Genomic DNA, 27,890 nt, shown 5'->3' on the forward strand with positions numbered 1-27,890 from the left:
ACTCTATGGTCAGTTTCTCTGTAGCATAGGCATGACAATTGGAATTGGAGGACTACTTGGCGACGTTCCCGCTGCGGTTACTACTAAACCAGGCTTTAGTCTGGCGAATCCCAACCCATTCCGCACATCGGGAGTCAAAGTCTACAATGTCCACTAGGTTTGGTCCCAAAAGGGGCGGGACAAATGTGTCGCGAATCTTGTTAGAACATATGGGATCTTTTACCTTCATTTATTAACATTTGTGATGTCAAACGTGTCTTTCCACATATCTTTTTCCACACTTTTGACATCCATAAACCTTTTCAAATGTGTCCATTAACAAGTGCGTCGCCGTTTGTGGTATTCGATTAAATCCCTTCCCACACTGTTGGCAGGTCGGAAGTATTTCACTTGCATGCGTTAAGATGTGTTTTGCCAAATTTGATTTTCGGTTAAATCCCTTTCCACACTCTTGACACGTGTATGGCTTTTCACCTGTATGTATTGACAAATGTTTAACCAAAACTGACCTATAATTGAATCCCTTTCCACACTCTTGGCAAATATGTAACCTTTCATCTCTATGAATTGACAAATGTCTGAATAAATCTGATCTCTGGTAAAAACCCTTTCCGCACTCTTGGCATATGTGAGTTCTTTCACCTGTATGTATTAAAACGTGTCTTGACAAAAGTGACTTTTGACTAAATTCCTTGTTACAAAAATGGCATATGTGACGTTTTTCACCTCTGTGTATTAATATATGTCTTGCTAAACTGTACCTTTGCCTAAATACCTTGTTACATAAATCACACTTATGAGGTTTTGCCCTAATATGTACCAACATGTGTGATGTCAATTTTAACCTATTATTGAATACCTTTCCACAGTCTTTACACGTGTGAATTTTCTCAGCTTTATGTATTAATATATGTTTTGCCAAAACTGATCTTTGACAAAATCCCTTGTTACATAAATGGCACACGTGAGGTTTTTCACCTGTATGTACTAACATGTGTCTTACCAAATTCGACCTTTTATTAAATCCTTTTCCACACTTTTCGCACATGTGAGAACTTTCACCTTTATGTAGTAACATATGTGTTTTCAAATGTCCCTTTTGTTTAAATCGCTGTCCACACTCTTGGCATGAGTGAAGTTTCTCATTTCTTTCTTTTAGCATATCTCTTTCCAAATTTGTGGGAGTAAGTTTTTTGTAAATCTCATTGGAAATATGAGATTTCTCCTCTGAATGAGAAGTTATTTCCTTTCGTGTATTAAAAACATTTGCTTTTATGGCAACAGTATTCTTATGAATCCTGTAAAAATTAAATAAATAAATAAATAAATAATAAATAAAAAGCTTACCAAAATTGAGATAAATAATATCAAACACAAACCAAAACTATACATTTCTATGTAATCTGCAGCAAAAATAGGAAGATAATTGTCTTCCACTGTATTTCATACTGTATATTACTTCTCATGAGTTTCCAGGGCTTCATATATCATATTTCGCCACAAATGGAACAGACAACTATAGAGGAATATCCACCGTCATCTCTATTCTCAAAAGAAGAGGCTGTTCCTTTTTTTTATTACCTCAGATTACATCTACATTTCTGTATATGGTATGAGTCTTAAGTACGTACAAAGGTTCCTATGCTACAATATGAAGCGAACATCACTCTTTTAAATGAAAATGGAAATAAAAAGTCACTGAAGTCTTTCACGTATAATACCGTTAATTTTAGTGCCAGGAAATTTACTACTTGCGAGATGTTGCAATTACCACTACCAGAAACAGCTAATATAATGGCGAAGGAAAAAGGAAGGTTATAAGAATTCTAAGATTTTACACAAAATGCATAATTTCAAGCAGTATATTGATCTCCACGAACCTTAAAATCCTTGGGATGTTTTAAGATATTAAATTTTTATCAAAGTAAACATCTTTAAGTTTATTGTAATATAACTACGTGCTTAGATAAGATACGTATCTAAGCACTATTCCGAAAGAAAACCATTTGAGAAACAACGAATTTTATATTACTTGCAACATTTAACCTATTCATCAAAAATACCTGATATTACCATTCTACGATTCGATGCTAACGTAATGAGAATATGCATTGTCACGTTCCTTTCCTTTCGCTAAATACCGTCAGAGGCTTGTAGACTATTCAATGTTATCATGGTGTAATATCCTTAGTTCCCAAGAAGCAAAAATAAGTGTGATATTCTACATTCCCCTTGACCTGATGTAATACCATTCCAAAAAAAAAGAATAAATAAATAAATAAATAAATAAATAAAAAAAATTAAAAAACGAAATTCTCTACTGTGTTTGCAAAACTTGTGTTCCTGCATATGTCAAACAACTTTCTTCGAGTGCCATTTGCATCGTGGAAAACTTCAGTTTTCTGTTTATTATTTTGAGTTAAAACCGCATTTCAAGAGAAATATTATACTCTGTATTAAAAAAAACACAAAACGAAACAAACATGTTATAAATTATAAGACAGCAGAATTATTTGAATAAATTTTCGAATCAGCTGAGTGCATACCGTCAGCTGGGTTTTTCATATTGTTACTTTTATTGAAATCGGCATCATGAGGAGAGGAGGAGTATTCAAAGTGTACGTCAAAAATTAGCATCTCACGACTCTCTTCATAGAGAGAAAAATTAGCATAAATTTAGCAGTTAAAATAGTATCTTGTGCACCAATAATGGCCGTGTGTTTCGCAGGCTAGAAACAGATAAAGAAATTATTGTGCAAACATTTAGGAAAGTATGAATGAAGACCAAGAGGATTATATATTTGCAACCGCCCAACTGACCTCCAGCTGAGGTTTGGTTGTAGTTTACACTGTGAAATTTAGCAGCAAATATTGAACACTGATGCAAATAGAATATATATTTAACCATTAAAACTTAGTACACATACGGTAATGTTTGAAACTCATTCATCTTTTAATTAACTAAAGCCGAAGGTTCATAGTTTCAGATATAATACTATTCTAGTACATATCACCCTGGATTCCTGTTACCCACTTTCATACGCTCATAATGTGTATCTTCTTTTGACGAATATATAGTTTTTTTAAAACCAATTTTACGGTCCCATGCGTATTACCGATGCAACCCACCTACCTTAGGCACCCTGACTTTATTATTTGTGTAATACATAATCTCTCTCTCTTGTAAAAATCAAGAATACATATAGCGACGAAAGTTTTATGTTCGTTTAGCTCAGACTAAATTCCTTACTCAAAATTTTGTTTTCAAAAATTAATAGTCCTTCATTCCTTCGTGTTAGTAACAAACTACATAATACGAAAGCCAGTCAGCTCATTTGAAGGTTACATAGTGGGGGAGTGAATTCATCATTTTGTCAATGTGGTTTGCTAGTTAATAGTTTCTTTGATTAGATATTATATGAAGTTGTTAACAGACAAATTCTCCTTCCTACTCGATTGCAATGTAAAGAGTTATAGAGTACAATTGTTTCTGCGTTTTAGGTCTATTTCAATATTTACAGTTATTTTCATGATTACAACAACAAGTATTACTTTCATAAGTTGTTATACATAAAAAGTAACTTTCTTCTATAAAACATTATTCGTACAAACGCCTTAGAATTTTACAAACTTGTAAACTTTCGTGCCATACACAGGAATAAAAGTTTATTTAATTGGAAACAAGGATCAGACGCATGTGGACTTGCTTTCTGATTCCAACATGATATTCTCTGAAACACGTAAAATGCTCTAAACCTCAGCTATGAAGTAGAGAGTTCTATTTCAGAAAGATATTTCCAAACTTGATGTTTATTTTTCATAAGATCTTATTTATTTATAATGTCTTTTTGCAATTCAGGACCATTGACGTTGCGACAATCAACAGAAAGTTAACGAAGAATTACGGGAACCAGTTTCTTCATTAGCAATGACAATGTTCACACAAAAGCCCGCAACACGAAGTGCCCTTTGGGAACAATATTCCGAAGGAAAAGGCTGCAACTGTAAAGAGTATATTGAATAGTACTCCGTAGCATTAATTTCCCTTACGCTAACTTCAACAAATCAAAATTAATAAATGCCACGAAAATATTTCAGTAAAAGTTCAACTTTTCAATTAAAAAAGGTGGGAACTTCACTTCTGAAACGAGCTTTTTATATACCTTAGAATTGTGTTGACAATATTGAAGCTGTTTCGCCTTAAAGGAGAAAATGTTATCTCCTGTCTCTGTCCAGGCTGTTCTTCACTCCAAAATACGGTGGCGGCAAACATAAGGGTGTTTTTAAAACATTAAGGTATTATACCAGAATATGACATAAGCATACCTTTCATGTCACACTGGCTTTTCCGTTCAGTTGTCTCGTTTTGCAAACCAAAATAAAAGAAAAATCAGAAGAGCATAATGTGCGACGGACTATAGTACTATGTGAAAAGACAAGGGCCCTACATTATTATGCACTTTTCAAGACACACTGTACCACACACACACACACACAAGTTTCTTAGTTAGGGAGTTTTCAAAAAGGATTTTTCGAATTTTCAATGCATCGTAACTCTCAAAGGAGGCATTTTTCGGCTCATGTTTATTAGAACTTTTTTCTCTCATTTTGTATAAAGAATCTTCTCCCAAAGTTTGTCGGTGGAGTTACCTACCACTCTGTATATGTATATATAGTGTCTCAAAAGTCCTCTCACATACGGTAGCATTCTCATCATCAGAGTTACAACAAAGTATAAGAGGAAAAGCCATCTAAAAATATGGTATTTTCGATCTAAACTAAGAGATTTCTTTATGCGGATGAGCCGTTTTGGATATACACTCTTCATGGGCCCAATCTTAAATGAAAATGCAACGTTGCAATTTATCTGGATAAAAACCTAAAGTGAATGGGGGCATGTTCGAAATGGGGCTGATTAGAGACACGTTACTGTAAAAAACAGTCATTTCGTTCACTTATGTTGTTGGTCCTGGTAAATGGCAACGTTGCATTTTCATTTAACATTGGAAGCATAAAGAGTGTATAACCCAAACCGCTCGGCAGATTTAAAAATATCCTTCACTTAGATTGAAAACATCATATTTGGAGACGGTTTCCTCTCTTACATTTTGCTGTAATTCTGAAAGTAACACGTATCCAATGTCCAATGTATGTTACACCCTATACATACTCAACCGAAATATTATAGTATGTTAAAATATAAAATAGACTGAAACTTGGTGCAACTCCTTTTACAAGAATTAACACGTGCTCCCAATACTCGTAATCCCTAATTCAATGCCTGGTGAAGTACAGACTTAAAAAGAAGTTAGCAATACCGCAAGTTACATTACGATATTATGTTTGCTGTTTTATATTTACGGAGTTGTTTACCCTCGCGACGATTAAAAGGGGAGGTCTGGATAGGATATTCTATACTATCCAAAAAGCTATGAAATTTTCCTCGGTGCAGGTGTCGGAATTCTACGTCTATTATCAGTATTTTCTCAGTACTGTTTCAGTCCCACCGTATATAAATGGTAGTATAATCTATGGGTTCGTACTACTGTTGACGAGTGTGTCTGTAAATACGTGCGCGCGTGGTGCGCAAGTCATGTGTTCAGTAGGAATAGCAGTTTCTCAAGAAACCTTCACAATTGTATAGGCCAGTAGCGGAAGTTCCAATATGTAGTTCGGAGCGCACGAAAAGAGTAGGGCATATTGTTCAAAACCTTGTTGTGGCATAAAAAGAAATAAATTAAATCAGAAGACAACGGCTATATTGCTTTGATAGACAATATATAAAGCGGAAGTTACCATGAAAGTTCTCGCATAATAACTATATAAAACTGAAGTATCCAGCAATAAGTACATAATCGAGATAAACAATAAAAGCTTTGCTTTATCGATCAAAAACAAAGTTTCAACTAATTACTTGCTGGCATGAAATTCCCAACCTGCACAGTCAATGTGATTAGCTTTATGTACTTAGAGGCCGAAATTGTTGTTGATCATTACAGGAACGAACAACGAAAAATAATTCGAGGCATATCTGAAAAAGATGCACCCCTTTACCTTAAATTTTACCAAAATTTAAGTCACAGCATGTATGGACTAACAAAAGTACGAGAAGTGGCATTGTCTACAGTCAAAAAGAGCCACAAAGACAGAGAAATTAGAGTGTGAAATTAGAAAAGGAGTCAAACATTGTTTAGTACAATTCGTCCGCACATAAAATATAAGAAAATGTATATTTTGTTTTTAGAAAAAGTAGATCGAACAGTGCCAATTAAGACATAAGGTAAAAATTACAGAAAAAAAAATCCGTGGGCATATTTCAAGTGTTTTGCTCCGAAAATTTGGAACTGCATAAAAAAATATATGAGGAATCTACTCCGTTCAAATCTACGAATATATATCATTTGCAATTCGGTGTACAGGCAACACATAATAAATAACAGTATATTTGATGCGCACGTATAATTAAAAAGTTTTTTTTTTTTTTTTTGGTGTAGCCAGAAATGGTGAACTAACATGTGAATTGTAAGTTCACCCACAACCAATTACAGCAAGGAAAATTATTAATTAGGAAACTATTAGACAATTATAGGTACAGGAACTTAAGTTCATAAACTAGCATCAGTAATTTATAAGGGAATTCTTAAAACGAAAGGAAAATTAATATATATAAATCTATCCAAAATACATATGCTAGTTATTGTATACAGCTACGACGAACACTTTTACAACGTAAATAGCAATTGTCCTCTCTAACAAAGTTATGTTTGTGGTATCTGAACACAAGAAACAAAATATTACCTTACAACTTGTAGCAGTCATTTTTCAACCTTTGTTTTTTTTTTTCAACATCACTTATTTAACCGAATCAAAGAGGTCGCAAAGCACTATAAATTGATTTTCTTTATTTCTCTGTGGATAGTATAAGGCTTGAATTTGTGACTAATGACGGGAAAGAAATGTGAGAATGTCACTAAAAAATATCGAAAACCAGATCACCTGAAAGCAGTGTTAGAACTGAATAGACTGATTCGAAATATATTTCCACATAACTAACATTATCATCATGCACAAAAACACAGCTTGGCATGATACTTGAAGGCTGAAAGTAAAATTGGGAAGAAGACCGGGATCGATTCCCGGTGGGAGGATATCCGATTCGGATACCAAGTTAGGCTGCAGTTCTAGGTCCCTCATAGCCTCGCTGCTTCACCGGACGCTAAACTCTAACCCGAATTTAATTCTTGTTAGGCCCACTGATACAAACTTAACAATCAGAACAGCTTGTTACAGCTAAGCACATATATTGGTATATTATATGATTAAGCTTTAATTCATTGCTCTGATAGAGAAAAGGGTGCACTAGATGCGGCATCGTCGCATTTTTCCACATATGTATACATACTTAAATCAGAAAATAATTGTTCAAGGATCTGATCAACATGAAAGAAATAACATGTGGATGCTATTATGTTACCGAATTCCAATAGATTTTCAAAAGTGTTTGAGCAACATTATCACATTTGTTTTGTCCATATATCTGAAATATGAACATCTGGAAAGCATTTTTGATCTTCTAGGAAAAGAATGAAGATTAAAATGCTTCTGAAATATAGTGTTCGTTAGTAAAAGTTTAAAATGAGGAACTTTCTCCTTTCGTCTGAAGGGGAATTATTCACAGCAAAAGCGTGGAATTCAGGCGGATAGGAAAAAAGGAAACTGCAATAGGAGATAAACTTACAAGGCCCACTTATTAGCCTGTATTCCAAGATACACTCACACTTTAGATTTATTGCTGGCAGTATGCAAATTACTGTTAAACTACTATGCACTTCAGCGTTTATTTGGTTCGTATATCTGTGAGCTAAATTCTGAATAACATAAGAAGAAAGTCCGTGTCTTATACAGAGACGCTTCCAATTATTTTGTCTCACGTGTTACTGAAGAGATAAATAACAAATTTCCGCATCCAATGCCACAAACTCAGTCATATATAATATATTATAATCTTCCGAAGAATTTGGGAGTCCCACATGGTTATCTTAAAATAAGACGAAGAGTTTTTCCTTCGTTTGTTAGCTTACTGCTGAATAATTAAAAAATTTTATACTTATTACGGGAGAAATTTCGGGCTACCTCCAGGTCTAAAACTATCGCCGAAAGAAAAGTATTTTTTCTAGTGACATGTAAAGAAATTACTCTCATTATAAGTGTGTACAATATGTACGTGGTAACGAGCCAAGACAAGTACCATCACAAATACTAATGTAAATAATGCTTCTCCTCCTTCTACTACTACTTTAATACTTTTATTATTACTATTACTAATAATAATATAGAGAAGTTGAGTAAGAAAAATATGTAGCACAGGGCTGAAATCAATGAAAAGAGAGCTAATTTACTGGAGGAAGATGCATATAGTGCTAATTAAAAATTCTTTTTTGTTAGAATTAATATCCACATATTTAAACACTTCAAAACACGTAATATTTAATAATAAATGTATTACATAAACTGAGATGCAGTGAGAAAAGATTAGACCTCGAGTACAGAAATATTTATTGGGTTTCTGCGTAATATGCCAGTGTAGTATACAAAATAGCAAAAGAAAAGAAACTTTTCAATTCTAAACAGCTCCTGCCACGAATATTATAAAAAGTAATCAACCATATACCACACATTCTAAAGGTTGCAATATTAGCCAGTATCCTTCGTACGAAGGCCAAATAAATTAGACAAATCTTGCAAATATCTTTTCTTCATTAACTATAGATGAAAAATGAAGACAAGCAAGTAGTAAGAAGAATACAACTGATTAATGATAAATATAAAATATTGGGAGATACAAGAAAAGCTGAAGATCGAGAAACAGGAATAATAACACTTCCAGGTAAATTCTAAGTAAAAAGTATTTTAAAGAGCAATAGCACCAAGACCTGTCAAAAGACAGAATACTTAAAAGCTATAAGCATAACTAACCGTATGCGTTCCAGAAGTGAAGTTTACTATGAATTCTTAGCAATAATTACACATCAATGCTGGAACGAACTATGATAATATTGAGTTAAATTTACATGTTTTACACGTTCCATTCACTACCAATAAACCCATCGAGTTGAAGTCTATAAAATGTAAATAACCAACTTCTTTTCACATTAACTTAATCCACATTTGAATCCGAAATATCGGCTGAAAATTAACAATAGATATTAATCATCACGCCTGGAAAGTGTAAGACTAACAATGTATTACTCTTGAACACTTCAATATTTTAACAGCAGGCAGACACAAAAGAAATACTACAAAATTTTCAAACATATTTCATATTTAAGATTAAAGAACAAACAAAAAATTGTAGGTCTGTTTGCAATAGAAATTAGGTAACGAATATTTAAACGAACCCCTATACGAATACAAAAATTTAATTAACAAAATTATTTATTTGAATCCGTGCGCAATATACCTAAAAATCCGTGTAACACTGGATTTGAGTCTTTCATATAGATAAGTTTCATTATAAATAGGTATGCTTATATGCCATGAAGGCCTCTGGATTATGTAGGGTATGCGTGTATCAGACTTAGTGGGTCAATAAAAAATTTAGCCATGTCACGCTTACCACTTCCTACCACAAATAATAAACCCAATATCAACTTCAACTTCAACCCTCTATGAATTACTTTGAACTAACAGTCTTCATAACCACTGTGGTTCAACGTTCTCTTCTCTCCTGTACGCCTAAGCAATGCTTGCTGAAAAACAACACACACACACACACACACACACACACACACACACATATATATATATATATATATATATATATCTTAACATTTCTTACGTGTGTTTCATTTAGTTAAATGTAATATTAGATTGGCTTCGATTTTACGTGGTGAACGGAAGAATACACAAAGAACGCTATTGTTTTGTTTTTGATTACAGTGCGAGTCCCAATGGTTAATAACTAAAACGTTCCCTTCCTCCACAATAACATTAGACCAAACTCTTATGATATAAGAGGAGTTCAATATTGGTTATAGCTAGTAATGGGTAAATCCCGGGAAGATATTTTTCGGGAATATTCCCTGAGAAAATTGCCAAAAATGGGAATACTCCGGGAATGTATGTACAAACACAAAGAAAAGTGAATTCTATTATCGTATTACGATTTCAAAGGTAAATTCGTTTCTTACCACAGTATATTGTTACAGCTATGTCCAGAGGATTCTTCAAAACTTATGTTCTGAACGGTGTTATGTTGTTTTATTAATATTTTATTATATTTGGAGAGTACGCATAAATGAAAATTTACTTACAATAAGTTGTATACAAGTAAATATGTGAAAAAAATGGTATAGTAAGTCCATGTACTTTTACACCGCTAAACAGTTTAAATTAAATGTAAGTGGATTTTCTAAAGTTGATTCTGCTATTGGTATTATAAACATTAAACTTTTAAACGTTATAAACAAATTATTTTGTGTAACTGTCAGAAGATACATGTCTCACCATGTCTTAGAGAACACATTTGCGTATACATATTTTTGTTCACAATATTTGCAATATACTGACCTAGTTTTATAATTTGGCACGCAACAATGCCACACACGACCTTTTTTCCTACCTGTTTCTCAAAATTTCACGCGTTAATTCACATGTAAGAGAAGTCCGAGGACCTTTTCAGAAATTCGAGTCAGAGACACGAGACAGACCAACATCTGTTACTAACGGTGGTTTTGGATGCACTAATAGTACTTCATCTCTATATCTACATAATTTCTACAAACTGGCTCCTTCTCATCGTTTGTAAAGTGTTTTCCTACTTTCTAGTGCAAATAGAAATGGAACTTAAAATATCGTATTATTAGTTATATGAAGTACTTTCAAAGAATTTTATCTTTTCAATCTCCAAATTATTCAAAACCCAAAAGTAAATAATAATAAATAAAAATAAACTTAGACACATGGTTCCTATAATTTGAAGATAAAGTAAAGAAATGGAAATAAATTCCTTCCCGGAATTTATATGCCAGGGAAAAAGCCCGGGAATATTCCCATGTTTTATTTTCTTTCCCACCGGGAATATTCCCTCTGCCCATCACTAGTTGTAGCTAGCCTAAAAGGAAAGAGATGAAACTGCCTGCACCAAAGTTTTAGTAATCCCAAAAGGAGGAAGTCTTTTCCTACTCATGTCAGGCATCGTAGTTGGAAGATTTAGATAATTTCGCTCTTCTTGGTTCTCTTTTTTATCTTCTAGCTTCTATCGACACTAAATTGTTTTGTTTCTCAAGCTATGCATAAATTTCTGGTACTCTTGCCAGTTGTACCTTTTGTCACGAGAAATATCTGCACATTATCCCCATATACCTCCTATGATTTTGGTTGCACAGAACTGACACTCTTCCCATGCAATAGAATACAAACATACATTACTTATCGAATTGCCCAATCAACTTCTAGTAAATAAATGTAAGAGACTCTGAGGAAAATATATTCAACAAATATTCCTTAAAATAAAACTCATTTCCCTACTTTATTGAAGATCTTAAATTATAGTTATTTAATTGTTTCCTGGCAATAACTCAAAGAATATAATAAACGATTATTTAATAAAGGGACTACAGTACTCATTATATTAATAGAGTGTTTGTCTTTGCACTGAACAAATATAAAGCACTGTTAGTAACCTTTTTCAGTAAACGATAATGTAACAAATAATCATTAAACAAGAAGCACAGAACCCTAAAGTTATAATTTTATGATACTTCGTTACAGACCAAGCGTTGCTGTCTTGACTTAAGTAAAACGAAGCATCGTACAAATGTACGAATTCGTTTGGAGAAATTAAGCAGCAGAATAGTTGAATAAATGGTTCAGTAATTTCTTCTCATTTTAATGGTATCGGATCCTACCGATTCTAATAGAATTTTAAACCTCTTAGATTTTACTTTCTTGAGCACACTGCTTGTCAACGCATATTTGTAACATGGGACCACAATAATGCAGTCAGCATATAAGACATGATGAGGATTAGATTCATGGCAATGGAGGAATTAGGAAAGATGAAGGCACAGTAGAAACCCAAGAAACCCAGGCAAACGGAGTTCCTACACCATAAAGCCAATTTGTCAAAATCTGTGAGAGAACCTAGCCCCCTGTACCAAAGATAATACTCTACCAGTAAGCAATTGTAACCTCCTAACATGGTCAGTGTTAAAAACACAGAGCAGAGGAAGGCGTTATGTAAGAGGAAATATTATTTTGGTGGCTAATTTCATATAAAAATGCAACAAATTCCCTTTTATCTGAAGGCATTGTACGCCATACAAGGATATATCATTGTTCAAGATGTGATCCCTGATATGTACAATTTTCGCGATTTTGAGTTTTGGCACAAACCTTACGAGGAAACAATAACCCTGATTGTAGCAACCATCGTACGTCAAGAAACCGATTGCTGAGGAACAATCGATTATATTGTTGGCTCGCATGTTGATTGTGTCAATTTCTGGTAATACCTCGTATAGCTGCGATTTCCAAGTATCATTTGAGTCGTGAGGAGAGCGGCAGTATCAGAGTTTTGGAAGGATAATACAGTTTTTAGAAGCTCTGAAATATTAATTGTAAATAAATATAATGAAGAGATCTTCGTCTCTCGAAAATTTAAAAAACTTGGACACACGAGGTATCACAAACCAATATATGATGAAAACCCATCATCATAAGGTATTAACTTCTGAGACACGAATCTTTATAAGTGAAGTAAATTAATTATACATTGAAATGAACTGTATACAAAAGTTCAACATCTGGTTGGTCTAGTAGGAGCCATACATCAAAATAAGAACCCACACACGAAGTGAAATGGTTCCTTTCAAGAAAAAACAATGAAATGAAATCTGTAAGTTTAACGTCCCACGGATATGACGGTTAGGATAAAGGAGACGGTGATGATGAGATATGAGTGAAATGGTGGAATGAAGAAAGTGGGAGGGAACGGAAGAACTCCGAGAAAACCCGAGTCCGGTGTTTGTCCATCACAAAGTTCACACGCCGCGAGTTAGGATCGAACCAGGGACTCCATGCACCGGAGATGAACTCCCTACCACTGAGCAACCGCGCCACTGTACACAGAATAGTGTCAGTATTCAATCTTAACGTTTAAAGCTTGATGCAAATAAGAGATTTATATCAAATAAAAGCTATGTTTGGATAATTATTTCACTGCCGAATTTTCTAATTTCGTACAAAGCAAAGCATTAAGTTACGTTTCTTTATGGATTAAAATATTTATAATTTCACTAACTCAGATTAAGTTGAACGAAAGAATTATACATTTAACTAAGTAGTGCAAGTGTTGAGAAGACATTTATATATACATAACTCTGATAAACTAAACTCACTAAAAGTACCTGAGCGCCTGAGGATGGTGATCTGCTTCTTGACCATCGTTCCTTTTAACGTCCTCTTCCTCATCGTTCTGATCTCCAACAGTGATAAATAGATGACTATTTGACTGCTCCGTGTTGAACCTAAAATCTGAGTACTTTGGCTTGATGTGATTCTCTTCAGCTGTTGTTAAGCACTTGACGAAACATATTCCTTTCGAAGTAAGTTTCCAATCTAATATTGTTTCATCTTCATTACTTTCTGAAGCGAGATTTTCTGCTTCCATTGCACTTTCACGTTTCTTACATTCCAAAGGTATTGCAAGAGGATCTTTATCATCATTAGTGTTATTAGCACATAGTATGTAATTACATTCCTCAAATGGCTCATTCTCTGTTTTTACTTCAACTTTAATAGGAACGTTTTCTGTTTTCGTTTCAATTTTATTACTAGCGAAATTCAAATAATGAAAAGACATTTCGCAAGCAGAAAATGTCTTCGTTGGAGATTTGAAACACTCAAAATCTGAAACAATCGGAAACAAATCTGAGAACAATAAGAAAAGTGTAATTCGTTTTATCAAAATTTATATACATGGCGGGAAAAACAAAGGTAAAGTTCATTTCAGGTGAAATTAAGTTAGTAGATAGAATTGTTTGGGATCATACTAGATTTAAAACACTGAAACTAGTATTTCAGAATACCAGACATTTTCCTACAACTCGATTCAAGATATCTATATACATAACTACCGAAAATACAAAACTATACCAAAATATCGAAATTCTGCCCCAGATCTGTTTTATCTTCTTTTCTCTTTTGTTAAAAAACCTAGTATATTTTATCTTTTATTTTACATGCAAGTATATTATAGGGCAATATTATGATTCATGCACATTATTTTGTTTTTGCTATTCATAGGTAAATTTTATCGCACGTTGGTTCGTGTCTTTTTTTCCCATTTTCTTTATAAAAAAGGTACGAATTCTCAATGCACGATCAGTATTGCATAAGGACAGAAATCGCCAACACTAGCATTTTCTCTTTTACATTACTTGCTTATATTTCTTTAAAAAAAATGTTATACAAATTTTCTACTTAAAATGGATAACATTTTCAAAAACTACTGTAATATCTCAAAGTCAGATTTACTTGTTCTCTCCAGCCTTCCGAAATTGCTCAAATATATTACTGCTAGGAAGTACTAATTAAACCTCTTTTGTTTTCTTTGTTGTATATTTTAATATATAGCCCTTGCTCTCGCTCGGTATTTTTCCTTTTTTAGTACTTGTCACTGGATATTGTTTTCTAGTAATTTATGGTATTTGTTGGTTGTATTGTTGTATAGCATCCATTTAAGTACCAATTTTACATGAAACATGGATATACTGGTTAATGTTGGATCCTATAAATTTAAGATTTTACAAGAAGTGAATGGATCTTTTGCACACAAGGCGCTCAAGCGAACCACAAAGCATCTAAAGAGCTTTCATGTAGGAAGTAAAGGGGCTTATACTCAATTAATCTTTTTACAGTAGTGGACATACCTAGGTTAAATCAACGACAAAACAAACATATTACGAGCGTAGGTATAGACCTATTTTACTGAACTGAAGCATTTCATGCAACGATATCCGCTCTCAAAGTATTGTTGTTGCGCGATGTAATGATGTTTGTCGATATTTAAAACACCGAGATCACTAAACCTATCGGCATATATGCCAATAAAATATCCATTTATTTTTAAAATTATCAAATCTTGCAAGCATTACTTCATACTATTACACACGTATATACTGTTCAGTCAAAGTATGAGGCACCGAACGAGATGAAACCTTTCTGAGCCGAAGATGATCATGAAGATTTTAGTTACTGCTGGCGATCCAATGCTCACTGTAGATTCAATGTCCTTGAAAGTTCTTCGAGGATTTTCTCGAATCATTTGTTCCACAGCGGCAATGTTTTCATCTGACACAGCTGTTGCCGGACGTCCAGCTCTCTCTTCATCTTTAAGCAATGTCCGACCTCTTCTGAATTCACCAAACAACCGAAAAGTTGTAGCACGGGAAGGAGCAAGGTCCGCAAATGCCCCCTGCAAACGGCCAAGTCTTTGTGTCTCGTTCAAATTACTTTTGAAATCGTAAAGGATCATTGCCCGAAAATGTTCCCTTTCGTTCTAGGTATGTCCACTACTGTAAAAAGATTAATTGAGTATAAGCCCCTTTACTTCCTATATAAAAGTTCTTTAGATGCTTTGTGGTTCGCTTGAGCGCCTTCTGCGCAAAAGATCCGTTCATTTCTTGTAAAATCTTAAGTTTATAGGATCCAACATTAAGCAGTATATCCACCTTTCATGTAACATTCCAGACAGCCGAATACTGCTCACATCAACAAACAAGTAAAGGCGATACGGCCACACTGATAAGCGAGACGAGTTGAAACTTGCTTCGCTTCTTCGCCCTGGTTACCACTACCGAACACAATTGTTGGAATTCAAATACTGTGCCACAACAATGCGTATCTCAAAACTCTCGTAGTGACCCTCGTATTATTTTACTTACGTTGTAGAAGTATTGGTTAGTTAAACGTAATTTCTGGTACTCTATATAGTACTTGCTAGATAAATTCTTCTCAAAACCGTCAAAGAAGTTTATTTCCCTATCACATTGAATGCAAACTCCCGGGGCTACGAAATCCGGAAAGACGATCCCTTCCGAAAGGACGTAGTCACGGTTACCAGTGTTTCCCCAATATTTCTTTCAATCTCAGGGAGAAACATTCTGAATTCATCATTGCTACAGGTAATTACTCGAATGACATATTAACGCAGTGAGTACTATTTACGTATACACACCAAGCGGCCGAAATTAAGAAGACATTGCTCACGTATAAAAACATTTTTCAAATAAAAATGTATTATGATTTCTTTCACACTTGTACAGAGTTATCAATCTTGGATTATACTTAGATTTCACAGACTGTAATTTAGTTACTAGCTGATGCGGAAATTCGCGTTACTATTCTGTGGGTATATCAGATAGAAATTGATTGTTTTCTTACGGGAAAAATGTCACGCAAATATGTCTCCTGATGTCTTACCCATATATTTGGAATAGGAATTAGGCGAGAGTGCCAGAAGTCTCATTCACACGTATTTCACACATTTTAATGAATTCGATCAGCATTAGTATACTGTAAAACCGAAGTACACGCAGCAAACTATTCCTTTTGAATGTATGAAAATTATTTGCGAGCGAGTAATTGTACAAAGGAGGGAACCCACGTGAAAAACTTTCAAGGGTATGCAATTACTAGGCTGATCTCAGCAAAACAAATCTTACATAAAACTTCATTACAAAATTTGAACTATTGCAGAGACATGTTTCCATTTCCTTTTTTTCATATAGGAGAAAGTTAACATTATAAATCGATACAGTGTAGTGGAGTGAAAATAATAATGTCTTATTTTAAAAAATACAGTAATATTGGTGAAATATAGAACACGTCTTCGGATTTGCATATGTGTCTCGTAACCTTTCATTTTTTGTGAATTTTATGCAATACGTAATGCATTTTCTAATATAGCTACATTCTATTAATACGTTATATGATAAACCAAAACAAAGAGGAAACCTCAAACTTTCCAGTGATGTATGACACACGATTTTTGCATTCCTAGGTTTCGAGATAAAATTGCTTTAATATAGGAAAAAGTTTCCCTTCAGACAAAGGGACCTAATTGTTTTCAATCTAACCTAACCTAATATTAACAGAAATTAACGAACTTGTAAATTTTATTTCGTTCCTACAAAAAGGCTAGCCTCCACAAACTACACGTAAGTCTAGGAAAATGGCAGTGCATTCTTGGGAGTGCATTTCTCCTGTTTCCACTGTTATTGCTTATGAGCATATGCAGAGTGGCTTATTTCCGTTATCCTACAGATTCAGATCCGAGCTGTCGCACGGTTCTATTAGATTCGAACTTCCTGGCTAGCATTCCTGCTGTTTGGTGGCGACGTATGAAGGAATAAATGCTGCTGAAATATTACTCAATGGATGGAGTAGACGCAATTTTTTTCTCATTTTTGTATAACCCTTCTATAGTCTCATTCTCCCGATATTTACGCCAGAACTAGTTTTATTGCAATTTTGGTCAAGTTTTCTGTCAATGGCGAATTCCCATCCACCGACCTATGAAATACACCATTTGCTGTAATGATGTCTCTGTTGAATGTAATTGTTTCTTGAAAATAAATAGTGTATGTCTGTGCTTTTTTAACAAATTTATCAAGTGAATAAGTCATAACAAATATATTTTCTGTGTGTTAAAAATACTTTACTTAACAGAAAAATCCTTAAATTCCAATGGAACTAAATTTAAGAAATTATATATCCGTCCGCCATCCTTTATTCAAAGCAAGGAAGACGCTACGTGGTGAGTCATTCATTTGTGGTGGAGGATTACAAATGACAGCTTGATGTTACATGAACTAAAGAAATTTCATATGTAGTATCATAACGAACAATCGATCGTTTGCATGTACACGTTATGCATTCAGCACAAGTTCCTTTCTGTTTTCCTTTGTACTTTATTACTATCTACTATGTATTTATTACTATCTATTGGAATCTAGAATCTCTGCCAACTCGTTTAATGACTCCAGAACTGTATACCTTGCTTTTGTCTAAACTGTGATAATGGTAGAAGATAACGAAGGCCTGCGGGGCATCTAACCACTTCCACTCGCTGTCGCTTCCTCAGATACGTTTTGTGGAGTAGAGAAGACTGGAGATTTTATATTCGCAAAATTGGTGTGAATTAAAAGCTATTGTTATTATTTATTCGTGCAGTTTTACTGTACGGATCTATAGTATAAGTAACGGATAATTTTGGATCTGGGGCCCAAAATCAGGTTAAATAAACACCATGTTTACAGGAGAAATGAGTTGATGTTACGCAAGTAGTCAAAACCATAAAAAAAAAAAAAAAAAAAAACAGAAAATACAAATTTCACGCAAAGAATTCTGACCCCTCCAAAGCTAAAAATCCTAACCTAAGCAAGCCCAAACTATCCTAATATAAACCATCAAAATCACCAAAAAATATAGCAAGAAAGTATGCATTTTAAGCAGAAAATTCTACTCCCCCGATTCCAAAGATATGCCGAAGTAGTAGAAGTAAAAGTAGCAGTAGTATGAACGGGTTAAAAGCCCCGCAGGGTTTCGTTTGATTCTGTTATCGACGTAAAATTGACAGATTAAAAGATTTCTCGGTTAGATTGCAGTTTATGCTGAACAAGTTATTTTGTCACTGAAAGTGGCATTGGAGGAAGAGAACCTGCCACCGGAACAGATACGAAATCGGTGTTTTTCTTTCGCCTGATGAGTATGTTGTTTTGGTGTTTTAGCGGTTGATAGCACTGATGTCTTCTGTGTTGTGGTTGGCTGGCTGTGTTGAAGTCGCTGATTGGTTGTTATGTATACCTGACTGTGTAAAGCCAAAGTTGTGTATCCTTTAAACAACCCTCGTATTTACAAGATAAATTCTTAGAATTAGCGTTTAGCCAGTGGAAAATCGCAGAAGAGCGAAACTATGGAATTTTTCTATTCAGAAGGTGACCCTCTTCCCAAGACATTTCAGCACCTCTCGTCGAACCGCATTTGGCAAGGTATTCGCTCGTTCCCTCACTGACACCTACACAGTTCGCTATCCAAAGTATTAATATGTTCAATTATCAGTTTATTAATTGATATTTAATGAACTATCCAGTGTATGCGTATTGGTCATTCAACTAACAGAAATGTAATTTTTTTAAGGGTGTTTAATTGCAAAAATATTTAATAATAATGTGTAGTTTCAGAGCAACTATATCCTATTGCCATTCATATTAATTCGCTCTCTGTGTCTGCAGAAAAGCATTGAGGCAAAAGAGGCAGCAGTGCATCGGAAGGACTTAAATCGAACAGATAGATATTTAAACTTATTACCAATTGTACGCAAAAATGAAAAGGTAGTGTCTATATTTACGAAGTGGCAATAAAAGCTGTGTAACTAATTATGTGAAATTATCATGAATATTTAATATTCCTTCTGGGAGAAATATCTTTAAAACCAGGCAGAACCAGGTTAGTCTGCGTATGAACAAGTCATAAGCTACCCGAAGTGTGAAAACAACAGCACAGAGAAGAAATTTGAAACTCCTCACCATGGAACGATAAATGGATTGTTTCTACATTCTCGCATCATTAATATTAATTCCGTTTTTATTTACGCAACGCGAATATTGGCCTACGTGTTAATATATCAATTTCGCAAGTGGATAGAGTGTAAAACCTTAATGATGTTTGTGAAAGTAAAATATCAACAATAAATCGATATCTTTTGTGTCATTTTATTTTTTTCTTTTTGTTCTATCAAGATTATTCTTATCATTCCTATGATTTATGTTCATAAGGTCATTAATAAGCATCATAAATCCTCTATTGCTTATTTATTATGAAGATGTATTCGTAACCTGCTCTTGATAAAAACATATTTCAGATAAGGTTTGAATATGCTTGTGTGATGTCCATGTTTATTCATTTATTATGTATACCAGGCGGTACGGTACAACTTTGTACTCGTTTTAGGACAACCTCCACGTGTTTGAGTTATTTGTGTTTAAATGTAATATATCCTCCCTTGCAGATACTGGAAATATGGTTATCATCCGAACCCAGGCTAATAGAAACGAAAGGGTAACAAAATTTAACCTTCCGTGTTAATTGTATCGTGTGGCTCGTCAGTGGCGGCGGGTACACACAGAAAAACCTTTTTTTTTCTAACGTTAGCTTTATAGTAGTGGTTTGATAATTTATTGTGGTTTGGATGTTTTTATGGTACTTGACCGGGGATTTGGGGGGCGGTAGTCCCCATTTAAATCTCAAAATTCATAGTCACTGTTTCACCTGAATTGACTTCTCGGAAAAATTCAGCGTCAATTCTCAAGGATATTGCCCTTGTACGTAGCAATTGAAGAGTAAATTTTTGGTGGGTGTGGTAGATCATTTGGTTAGCAATGGTAATGTATTATCATTGTCAGGATATATATTAGTTTGCTGGTGTGAAGTTAGGTTACGATTGCTTATTAGGTGGTCTGCGAAACTTTTTTCAAAATTTTCTTTTAGATTGCTTTGATTTACGGGATTATTTTTGGGAACTGATCTCTGAGCTGTTGCGAGGAATCGGTTCAGGTGAGTCGGTTTCAATGAATGTTCGGCATAAATGCCACTCTTACCGATTTCCCAATATTTTTCCGTGTATTTTACAATCTGTGGATCCGTATAGTTAAACTGCACCTTATTATTATAGGACCTAGAATTATCACACAAATGTTGAAAGAATTTATCATTTAACAACTACTTCTGGTGGATCCCGTGAAATTCATGTATGCTAAGTAAGATAGTGCCATGTAACCCAGCGACAAATATCCTAGAGAACAATGAGAAGGACCGTTAGGAGTAGGAGATTTTTCATTAATCACTAACCTGATTTTTAAATATATATATAAATTAATTTAGCATAATTTTTCTTCTCCAAAAACACTAACAGTTACGGAAACGTACACCTTACACATACATTCATTCTATAAGCAACAAAAGTAAAGTTGTTTTGTGTATACCGGTACGTAATGTTTTATGTTTTGAGTATCCTCTCACGACGGGGATTTTTGAAATTAAAAATAAATTGTCCATGTAATAATGGTTTCTGTAACGAGGTGTTATTAACGTAAAGCTCTTCTTCTTCTTCTTCTGCGGAACAGTGCTGCCAGACTCCCAGCTCGGAATTATTCCAAAACCTGTTCGAAATTATGCTAGATTCGGCCAAATTATGCTAGATCCTCATAATTACTAATTCAAGAGTTTTAAAAGAGAAAAAACGAAGTTGAGATACGGTAACGTAACTTAAAATACGCCGAGCGCAAGAATGCGTGGATAGAACTCAGTACTTCACGCACCAAAGCTTTAATTAAACTAAACTAGTGCAGTAATTGCCAGGCTCAATGGCGTATATATCGTATAAATGAATCCAAAGTATTTGCTTACATATTTTGAAAGAAAATTACCTCACAACAAAAGTGCAGTTGAGAATTGTCTGCTGGGGAAGGGGGAAGACTTTTGGTCGGTCTCGGACCTTTCGTTTCAGGAAGATGGTCATGAAGTCAGAAATGAAGATGGTGAAGTCGTCAAAAAGTTCGGGGGAGAATGGCCCCCATAGCTCCGCCCATGCCCCGTAGTTAAAGGAATAGAAAACTCTGGGTGGAGCCACAAAAAAAGCCCAAAGCCGTTTCTAACTACTTCAGAAAATAAGACTGCTTGTATGGTTTACCGACTGTATGAATCAATGGAAGAAGATAAATTTCTCCGGGTCCTTTTCTTCCCACGACCAACTTCTTTCTCATCTCCAGGTTTTACGGCTTTTTGATAAACTTGCTGAAATTATGCTCGATTTGGTCAGGATGCTAAAAGCAAGATGCTAGATGCTACAGACACGCAAACTATGCTAGATCTAGCATCATTATGCTATATCTGGCAACGCTGCTGCGGAAGTTTATTACTTCAGTGAAGATTTCTCTCCCGACATTTATAGACAATGTTTTGAAAAGAAACACATGAAATGTGATGAATCTTTAAAGATACGAATAATCGTAGATCGTTGTAAATAAATATAATAGTCATTAAGAACTGCTGGAAATAAGGCAGTGGCGCAGGGAAGCGGGGGGCCCGGAGGAGCCGGCCCCCCCGCAAAGAGGTCTTACAATGTACTTTGGTACTTTGATGTTTGTTTTTTTATATATTTTTGTTTATATATTTTTTGTTTGTAATTTTTCTATATGTACCTATAACAGCACTTGCCCCCCCCCAAACACACATCCTGGCTACGCTACTGAGATAAGGTGAAATTAAGCAATCTACATTAAATGGACCAGAACCGTGAAATTTATGAAGAATGAGAAAATGAGATGATTGATGAAGCCAGTATCGAGACCACAGTTACAAAGTGGAGGAGTGCGTTTTAGGAGAATATATACAGAAGCGTTGGGGAGTATACAAAATGTGATGTCTGTTACGGAGAAGAAAATGGAGATAGGAGTGAGAGAGAGTATGATGAATGAACCAACATGCAGAACACATATGGTGTTTTTATTTTCTTTCCACGACTTACTACACTACATTATCAACGCTGAACAAGGATGATTTCAGTACCAACATGCCTTTGTAAATGAGGCATTATAAGCAGTCCAGCGTTGATAATGTAGTGTAGTAAGTCGTGGAAAAACGTCAATAGGCGAGACTGAAGGGTCAATGGGAGTGCCGTGCAAATTTTCGAAACGGGCTGAGGCATTAGCTAGGGAATTCCCGAGGATGCCTACATGACCTTTGGAGGAGATTAAGCAAATAGAATAGTTGAGGGAACTGTGACGGTATAGAAGAAGATGACTTTCATAAAGAATCCAGGAGGATTTCGAATCGGGAGAAGATTGTAGGAGAGATTTAGAATCAATGGCGGTACAGATAGATACTGATACTGAAGAAAATGAAGAAGAGTCGCAAATAAGGCATAATTTCAGTTAGAAAAGTAGTGAGATAATGGGGCAGTTTAAAGCTGAAACATTGCTGAAGAGAGGGATCGTAAAAGGTTGATCTCAAATGCAAGCCCTCGCCAGAATCGTCACAGTACAAAAGCACAGTGTACTGTGGAAGACGAGGAATGGAAGTGAAGAAACAATGTTGCTAAGAGACGGGAGTGGAAAGGTGGGTTGGAGGGTATTGGGGAAAAATGGTAGAAAAAGATTGAAAAAAAACAGGAGTCATGGAAGTTGCAAGGGAGAGTATACATGCGCTGGATATGTAACAGATGTGGTGTAAGATCTAGGTAGCTGTTGTACATGAAAGCGAGAGATGCGAGACATGGAGAACATTTGCAGCCTGTATGAAAATGTCGGAGCAGAGTGAGTTTAGGGAAGATAGAGGATCGGGTAAATTGGAAACGTTGAAGACAGAATTTATATTAGAGGTGTTTCAACTGAATTGCTAAGGGTGAAACTCGGGTTTCAGAATAAAGCGCAGTAGTGCCAGTGGTGAAAGGCAGGCTAAGAGTACGGCAGAGAGTAGTATATTGAAGGGATTGGAATTTTTGAAAGACCCTCGAAGCAGAAGGAAAAAGAATAAACACCATACGTCAAACTAGGTAAGATAACCTGTTTATATAACCGAAGAAGGACACAGAAATCTCTAGACAATTAGAGGTGGAAATAGAGCAGATTAAACGTAAGAAGGATGATGTTTTTTCATGTAGAAGTTGATATTGGGAGATCCAAAGTAAAGAAAAGTCTAAAACGATTCCAAGGTATTTAAGAGAGGAACGGCGAGGAAGGGTAATACCGGTGAATGTAAGGAAGTGTAGAGCGGGAGTGCGTTTGCGGGTAAAAACGAGAAAGGAAGTTTTATTCCAGTTTATTCTTAAGCCATGTTTGGAACAACAGGTGGAGAATATGGTGAGAGCTGAAATGAGTTGGGGTATAGCAAGTTGAGGGGAGGTAGAAGTAATGTAGAAGGCTAAATCATCACAATAGGAAAGAACCCGTACAGTGTTACTGGTTTGGCAAAGAATATGAGCCAGAAAGAGGTTGAACAAAAAAAGAGATAATGCAGCACCTTGAGAAAGACCTTGGGAAGTGGTGCGACCTTCAAAAAGTTGTGAACCGAGGCGATACAAGCTACGTTGGACCAGAAGGTTGTATATAATACAGAGATATTTCGAAGGGATGCCTTGTTGCCAAAGTATATCTATGAGGTCATAAAAGGAACAGAGTCATAAGCCTGAGAAAGGTCAATCAATACGGAAAAAAATGTGTACGGGCAAAATCAAGCCAAATATCAGAGATAAGAACGGAAAGGCCTTCGGAAACACTGGACCCAAGTCGAAAAACGTATTGTTGTTTGTAAAATGGAGGTGGTGTTTATAGAACCAAAGGAGACGTTGTTTCAGATGTTCGAAGACCTTTGAGAGACATGAGGAGAGGGCAAAAGGGCGATATTGCTAAGCAATACCAGGTTCTTTTGTAGGTTTGAGGATAGGAATAATAAGGTAGTCTTTTCACAGAGGGGAAATTTGTTCAGAAGACCATACAGTGTTATATAAGGTGAGTAAGGATTGCTGGTACTGTAGAGGAAGGTGTTGTAGGTGACTTAATTGTATGTTGTCTTTGCCAGATGAAGAGTTGGGTAGTCGGGATAAGATAACAGTGAGTTCAGACATGGTGAAGGGAAGATGGATAGGGGTGGAAGGTTCTGGGGAATAAAGAGGAGAAAGCCAGAGAGGAGGAAAGAGATACGTGAATGGGGATAATTCGGAGTGGAATTGATGGAGCCAGGGAGAGGAAATAGACTCACCAGAGGGAGGACATGTCTTGTTACGAAAAGACCGGAAAATTTTCCAAATGGAGGATAATGAGGAAACAGCGTAGGTTTGAACAAAATTGTCGACAAACATTACGACGGGTTTGTTGGAGAATATGGGTCGTGGTGCGTTCGGTTTGTTGATATACCACGAAATTGGAATACGAGAGTGGCGAGGTATGTTTTGAGAGCTTGATGCCTTCGGAAAATCCAGTGCTGTCATTCCCTAGTTAACCATTTAGGATAATGAGAATGAAGGAACGAATTGAGTGAGAGGGATAAGGGTGGGAGTGTGTCACTGCATGGGAAAGGGAAGAACATAAAGCAGCGTGAAAGAGGAAAAGGATCGCGAGACGAGGGAGGAGAGAAAAATGGTCAAATCAGGAAGAATAAATAAACCAATCGAGGTTAGTAGAATATGGGGGACCTGTAGGGATAAGGGAAAACGGGAGGAGAAATACCGTTATGCAAAATGATGGGGAAGTGATCACTGTCTTATGGGTCGGAAGAAACAGTCCATGTAAGATGGCTAGAGTAAGCAGGGAAACAAAATGTAAGATTAGGAGCGGTAAGAAGTTCGTGGGGACGGAGAAGACGTGTAGGAGTGCCAGTATGGGGTAATTCTACTATTACGGGGCCAGCATACTATTATGGGGTAATTCTCCCGGGGCACAAACAGTATTTAAGTGGCATAACAGAGCGATAAGAACGATAACAGGAATTCCAGAGAGAGAATCATGTAGACATTTTTTCAAAGATTTTGAAATAATGACCACATGTGTACATATTATCGTGCCTTATGTATATCAAAGAAAACTCTACATATTACGTTACTCGAAGTAGTGTTCACTCACACGATACAAGGCGCAAAAATGAAATAAATATTCCCCATGAGCGGCTGTGCAAAACTCAAAATAGTTATAAATATATAGGGATGAAATTGTATAATCTATTGCCACTTAGAGTGAGAGAAATGGAGATTAAAAATTTTAAATGTTTTTGTAAAAAGTGGCTCCTAAAAAAGTGTATATATAGTATTTCGGAATTTGAGGATTAGAATAGAAAAGTAGTACTAGATAAAATCGAAAATATTGTATTGATTAATTAAAATTGTAAATATTACATGTAGGCGAACTTAAATTTTGACGTTGTCTATTACATCATGTTGTTTAACGTCAATAAGTTATTCTTATTCTCATGGGCGGCGATTAGGGGGTTAAAGGGGGGCAGTTGCCCCCCCCACTTTTTTGAAATTACCCATTAATGTATATACGTAGTTTCATTTGGAAATATAAAGTTTTGTACGTATTATTGGTTCATAGAATAAAAATGGTGCCATAAAATATTTGTCGTTCCATGAGTACGTATTGGTTGTCTTCCCGTGGAATTAAGAAAGCTACAGGAATTGCGTTTGAACTGACACTAAAAATGGCCCAAAAATTAACCTATTGGAGCGCCACAATTCGAGGGTACTTTAGTTTCTTCTTGCAAGGGCTCGATATGTTAGTCAGCCGCTCGGGAACTAATTGAGATAACATCTCGCAAGAAAAGAAGTCCTTCACAAGTTATTCTTTAATTGCACAAAAATCAACAGTTCCTAAAATGTATTTTGTTCTTTCTACTAATAAGGAATATTTAGATTTGATTTTTTTCAATTTAACATCTTGTCAGCAGCGAAGTTATATGAGACGTGGACTTAATGATCTACGTGGGACCCGAATCACGTGAGCTGTCCCCGGGAAATCGAGCCCGGGTCTCCCACGTCAAAGGCGTGTACGCTAACCGCTTAGCCACGAAGGAGCTCAGTAAGCAATATTAATTTTGCAGTGTAATATAGGATTTAGGGGTGTACATATACAGTTTTGTATATACAATTAAATTTATTAAATTTAGCATAATTCTAGGTTTTAGGATTATTTTGTATAATTGAAATGTGGAGTGACTAAGTATTGCTGAGTTTTGATATATTCCAAGAAAGTGAAAATTGTACTTAATGGCAGCGAACATGTTTCGTGAAGCTGCAAAAGTATTTCTTTAAATATCGTAGCATATGCTTGTAGTATTCACTGTCATTCTAAGAGTAATAACACATATAATAGCATGCGTGAAATTGAAAATATAAGTTGTTCATTAATTCCCAGTTTCAATATAACTTTTGCAAAACTAGCCTCATTATCCATTACTATGATTGTTTGATTAATATTATTCTTTCTATTTATTTTTTTGCAAATTTGTTATTAAATATGCCCCTAATCTGATCACACAATTTTCCAGACAGATATTCATGAGCAAGGAATCAAATCTCTTCTTACACCTTCGTTGTTTAATTACAAAGGACTAATGTCTACTTGCTTTTCTCTTGTCAATTTACTTAATAAAATATGAAATACGATATACGGTATTTTAACTGAAAAAGATAGTATCCTATTAGTTATACAACCTTTCGTCAAACAAAGTGTTACAAGCAACCAGGATAACCAACATTGATATCAGACATTCAGATCATGTCTTGCCCGCCCACTTTTAACGTCCAACCGCCGCCACTGCTTATTCTTATATTAGTATACATCAGTATAATATTACTGCGCAAAATTAGTACCCTGGAACTGTTAAGTGTTGCAAACTGCACACTACTCATTAATGACTAAAACAATGCGGACGCTTGAATATAAAGTCTTCCCGAAGAGTAAGGTCAAAATTACACTGAAGTTGCAACACCCGTAAATGAAGTAATGTCACGTAGTATTAAGTCTACTTTGCACACACAACTTTATTATTAAAAAGTGATTTAATTAAGACATGAAACACAGCTGAGCAAGCGCCAGCGAACAGGATTTTAGAAGCTCCGCATGGCTCCTTTTTTTCCACGCTGACCCCCATGATAACTGTTGATAAACAGCAGTACTTTGTTACATTTGTGGGGAGGAAAGTTGAAATTTTTCTGAAGTTTTGTAAGATTTTTGCAAGAAACCTTTGTTTCGATAATATATGGCATTCATTGCAGAAGTAACTACATTAATTTACTTACCTAGTGTTGCCCTTTGTCTTTCACAGTAGTCCAT

At 35.3% G+C, this 27,890-nt stretch overlaps 1 protein-coding gene across 1 annotated transcript; it reads right to left on the minus strand.

Annotated features, from left to right (window-relative positions):
* LOC145689112 (uncharacterized) lies at window positions 1–27,890 on the minus strand. The gene is made up of 4 exons (XM_081763238.1): window positions 27,857–27,890; window positions 21,048–21,224; window positions 13,410–13,911; window positions 1–1,298 (listed from the first exon to the last, which is right to left on the minus strand). The coding sequence occupies exons 1-4, from the start codon at window positions 27,888–27,890 to the stop codon at window positions 248–250; spliced, it is 1,764 nt and encodes a 587-aa protein (XP_081619364.1). The 3' UTR covers window positions 1–247.

This window comes from Thermobia domestica, chromosome 7 (genome assembly GCF_964235325.1).
Source record: "Thermobia domestica chromosome 7, izTheDome1.hap1.1, whole genome shotgun sequence".
NCBI lineage: Eukaryota > Metazoa > Arthropoda > Insecta > Zygentoma > Lepismatidae > Thermobia > Thermobia domestica.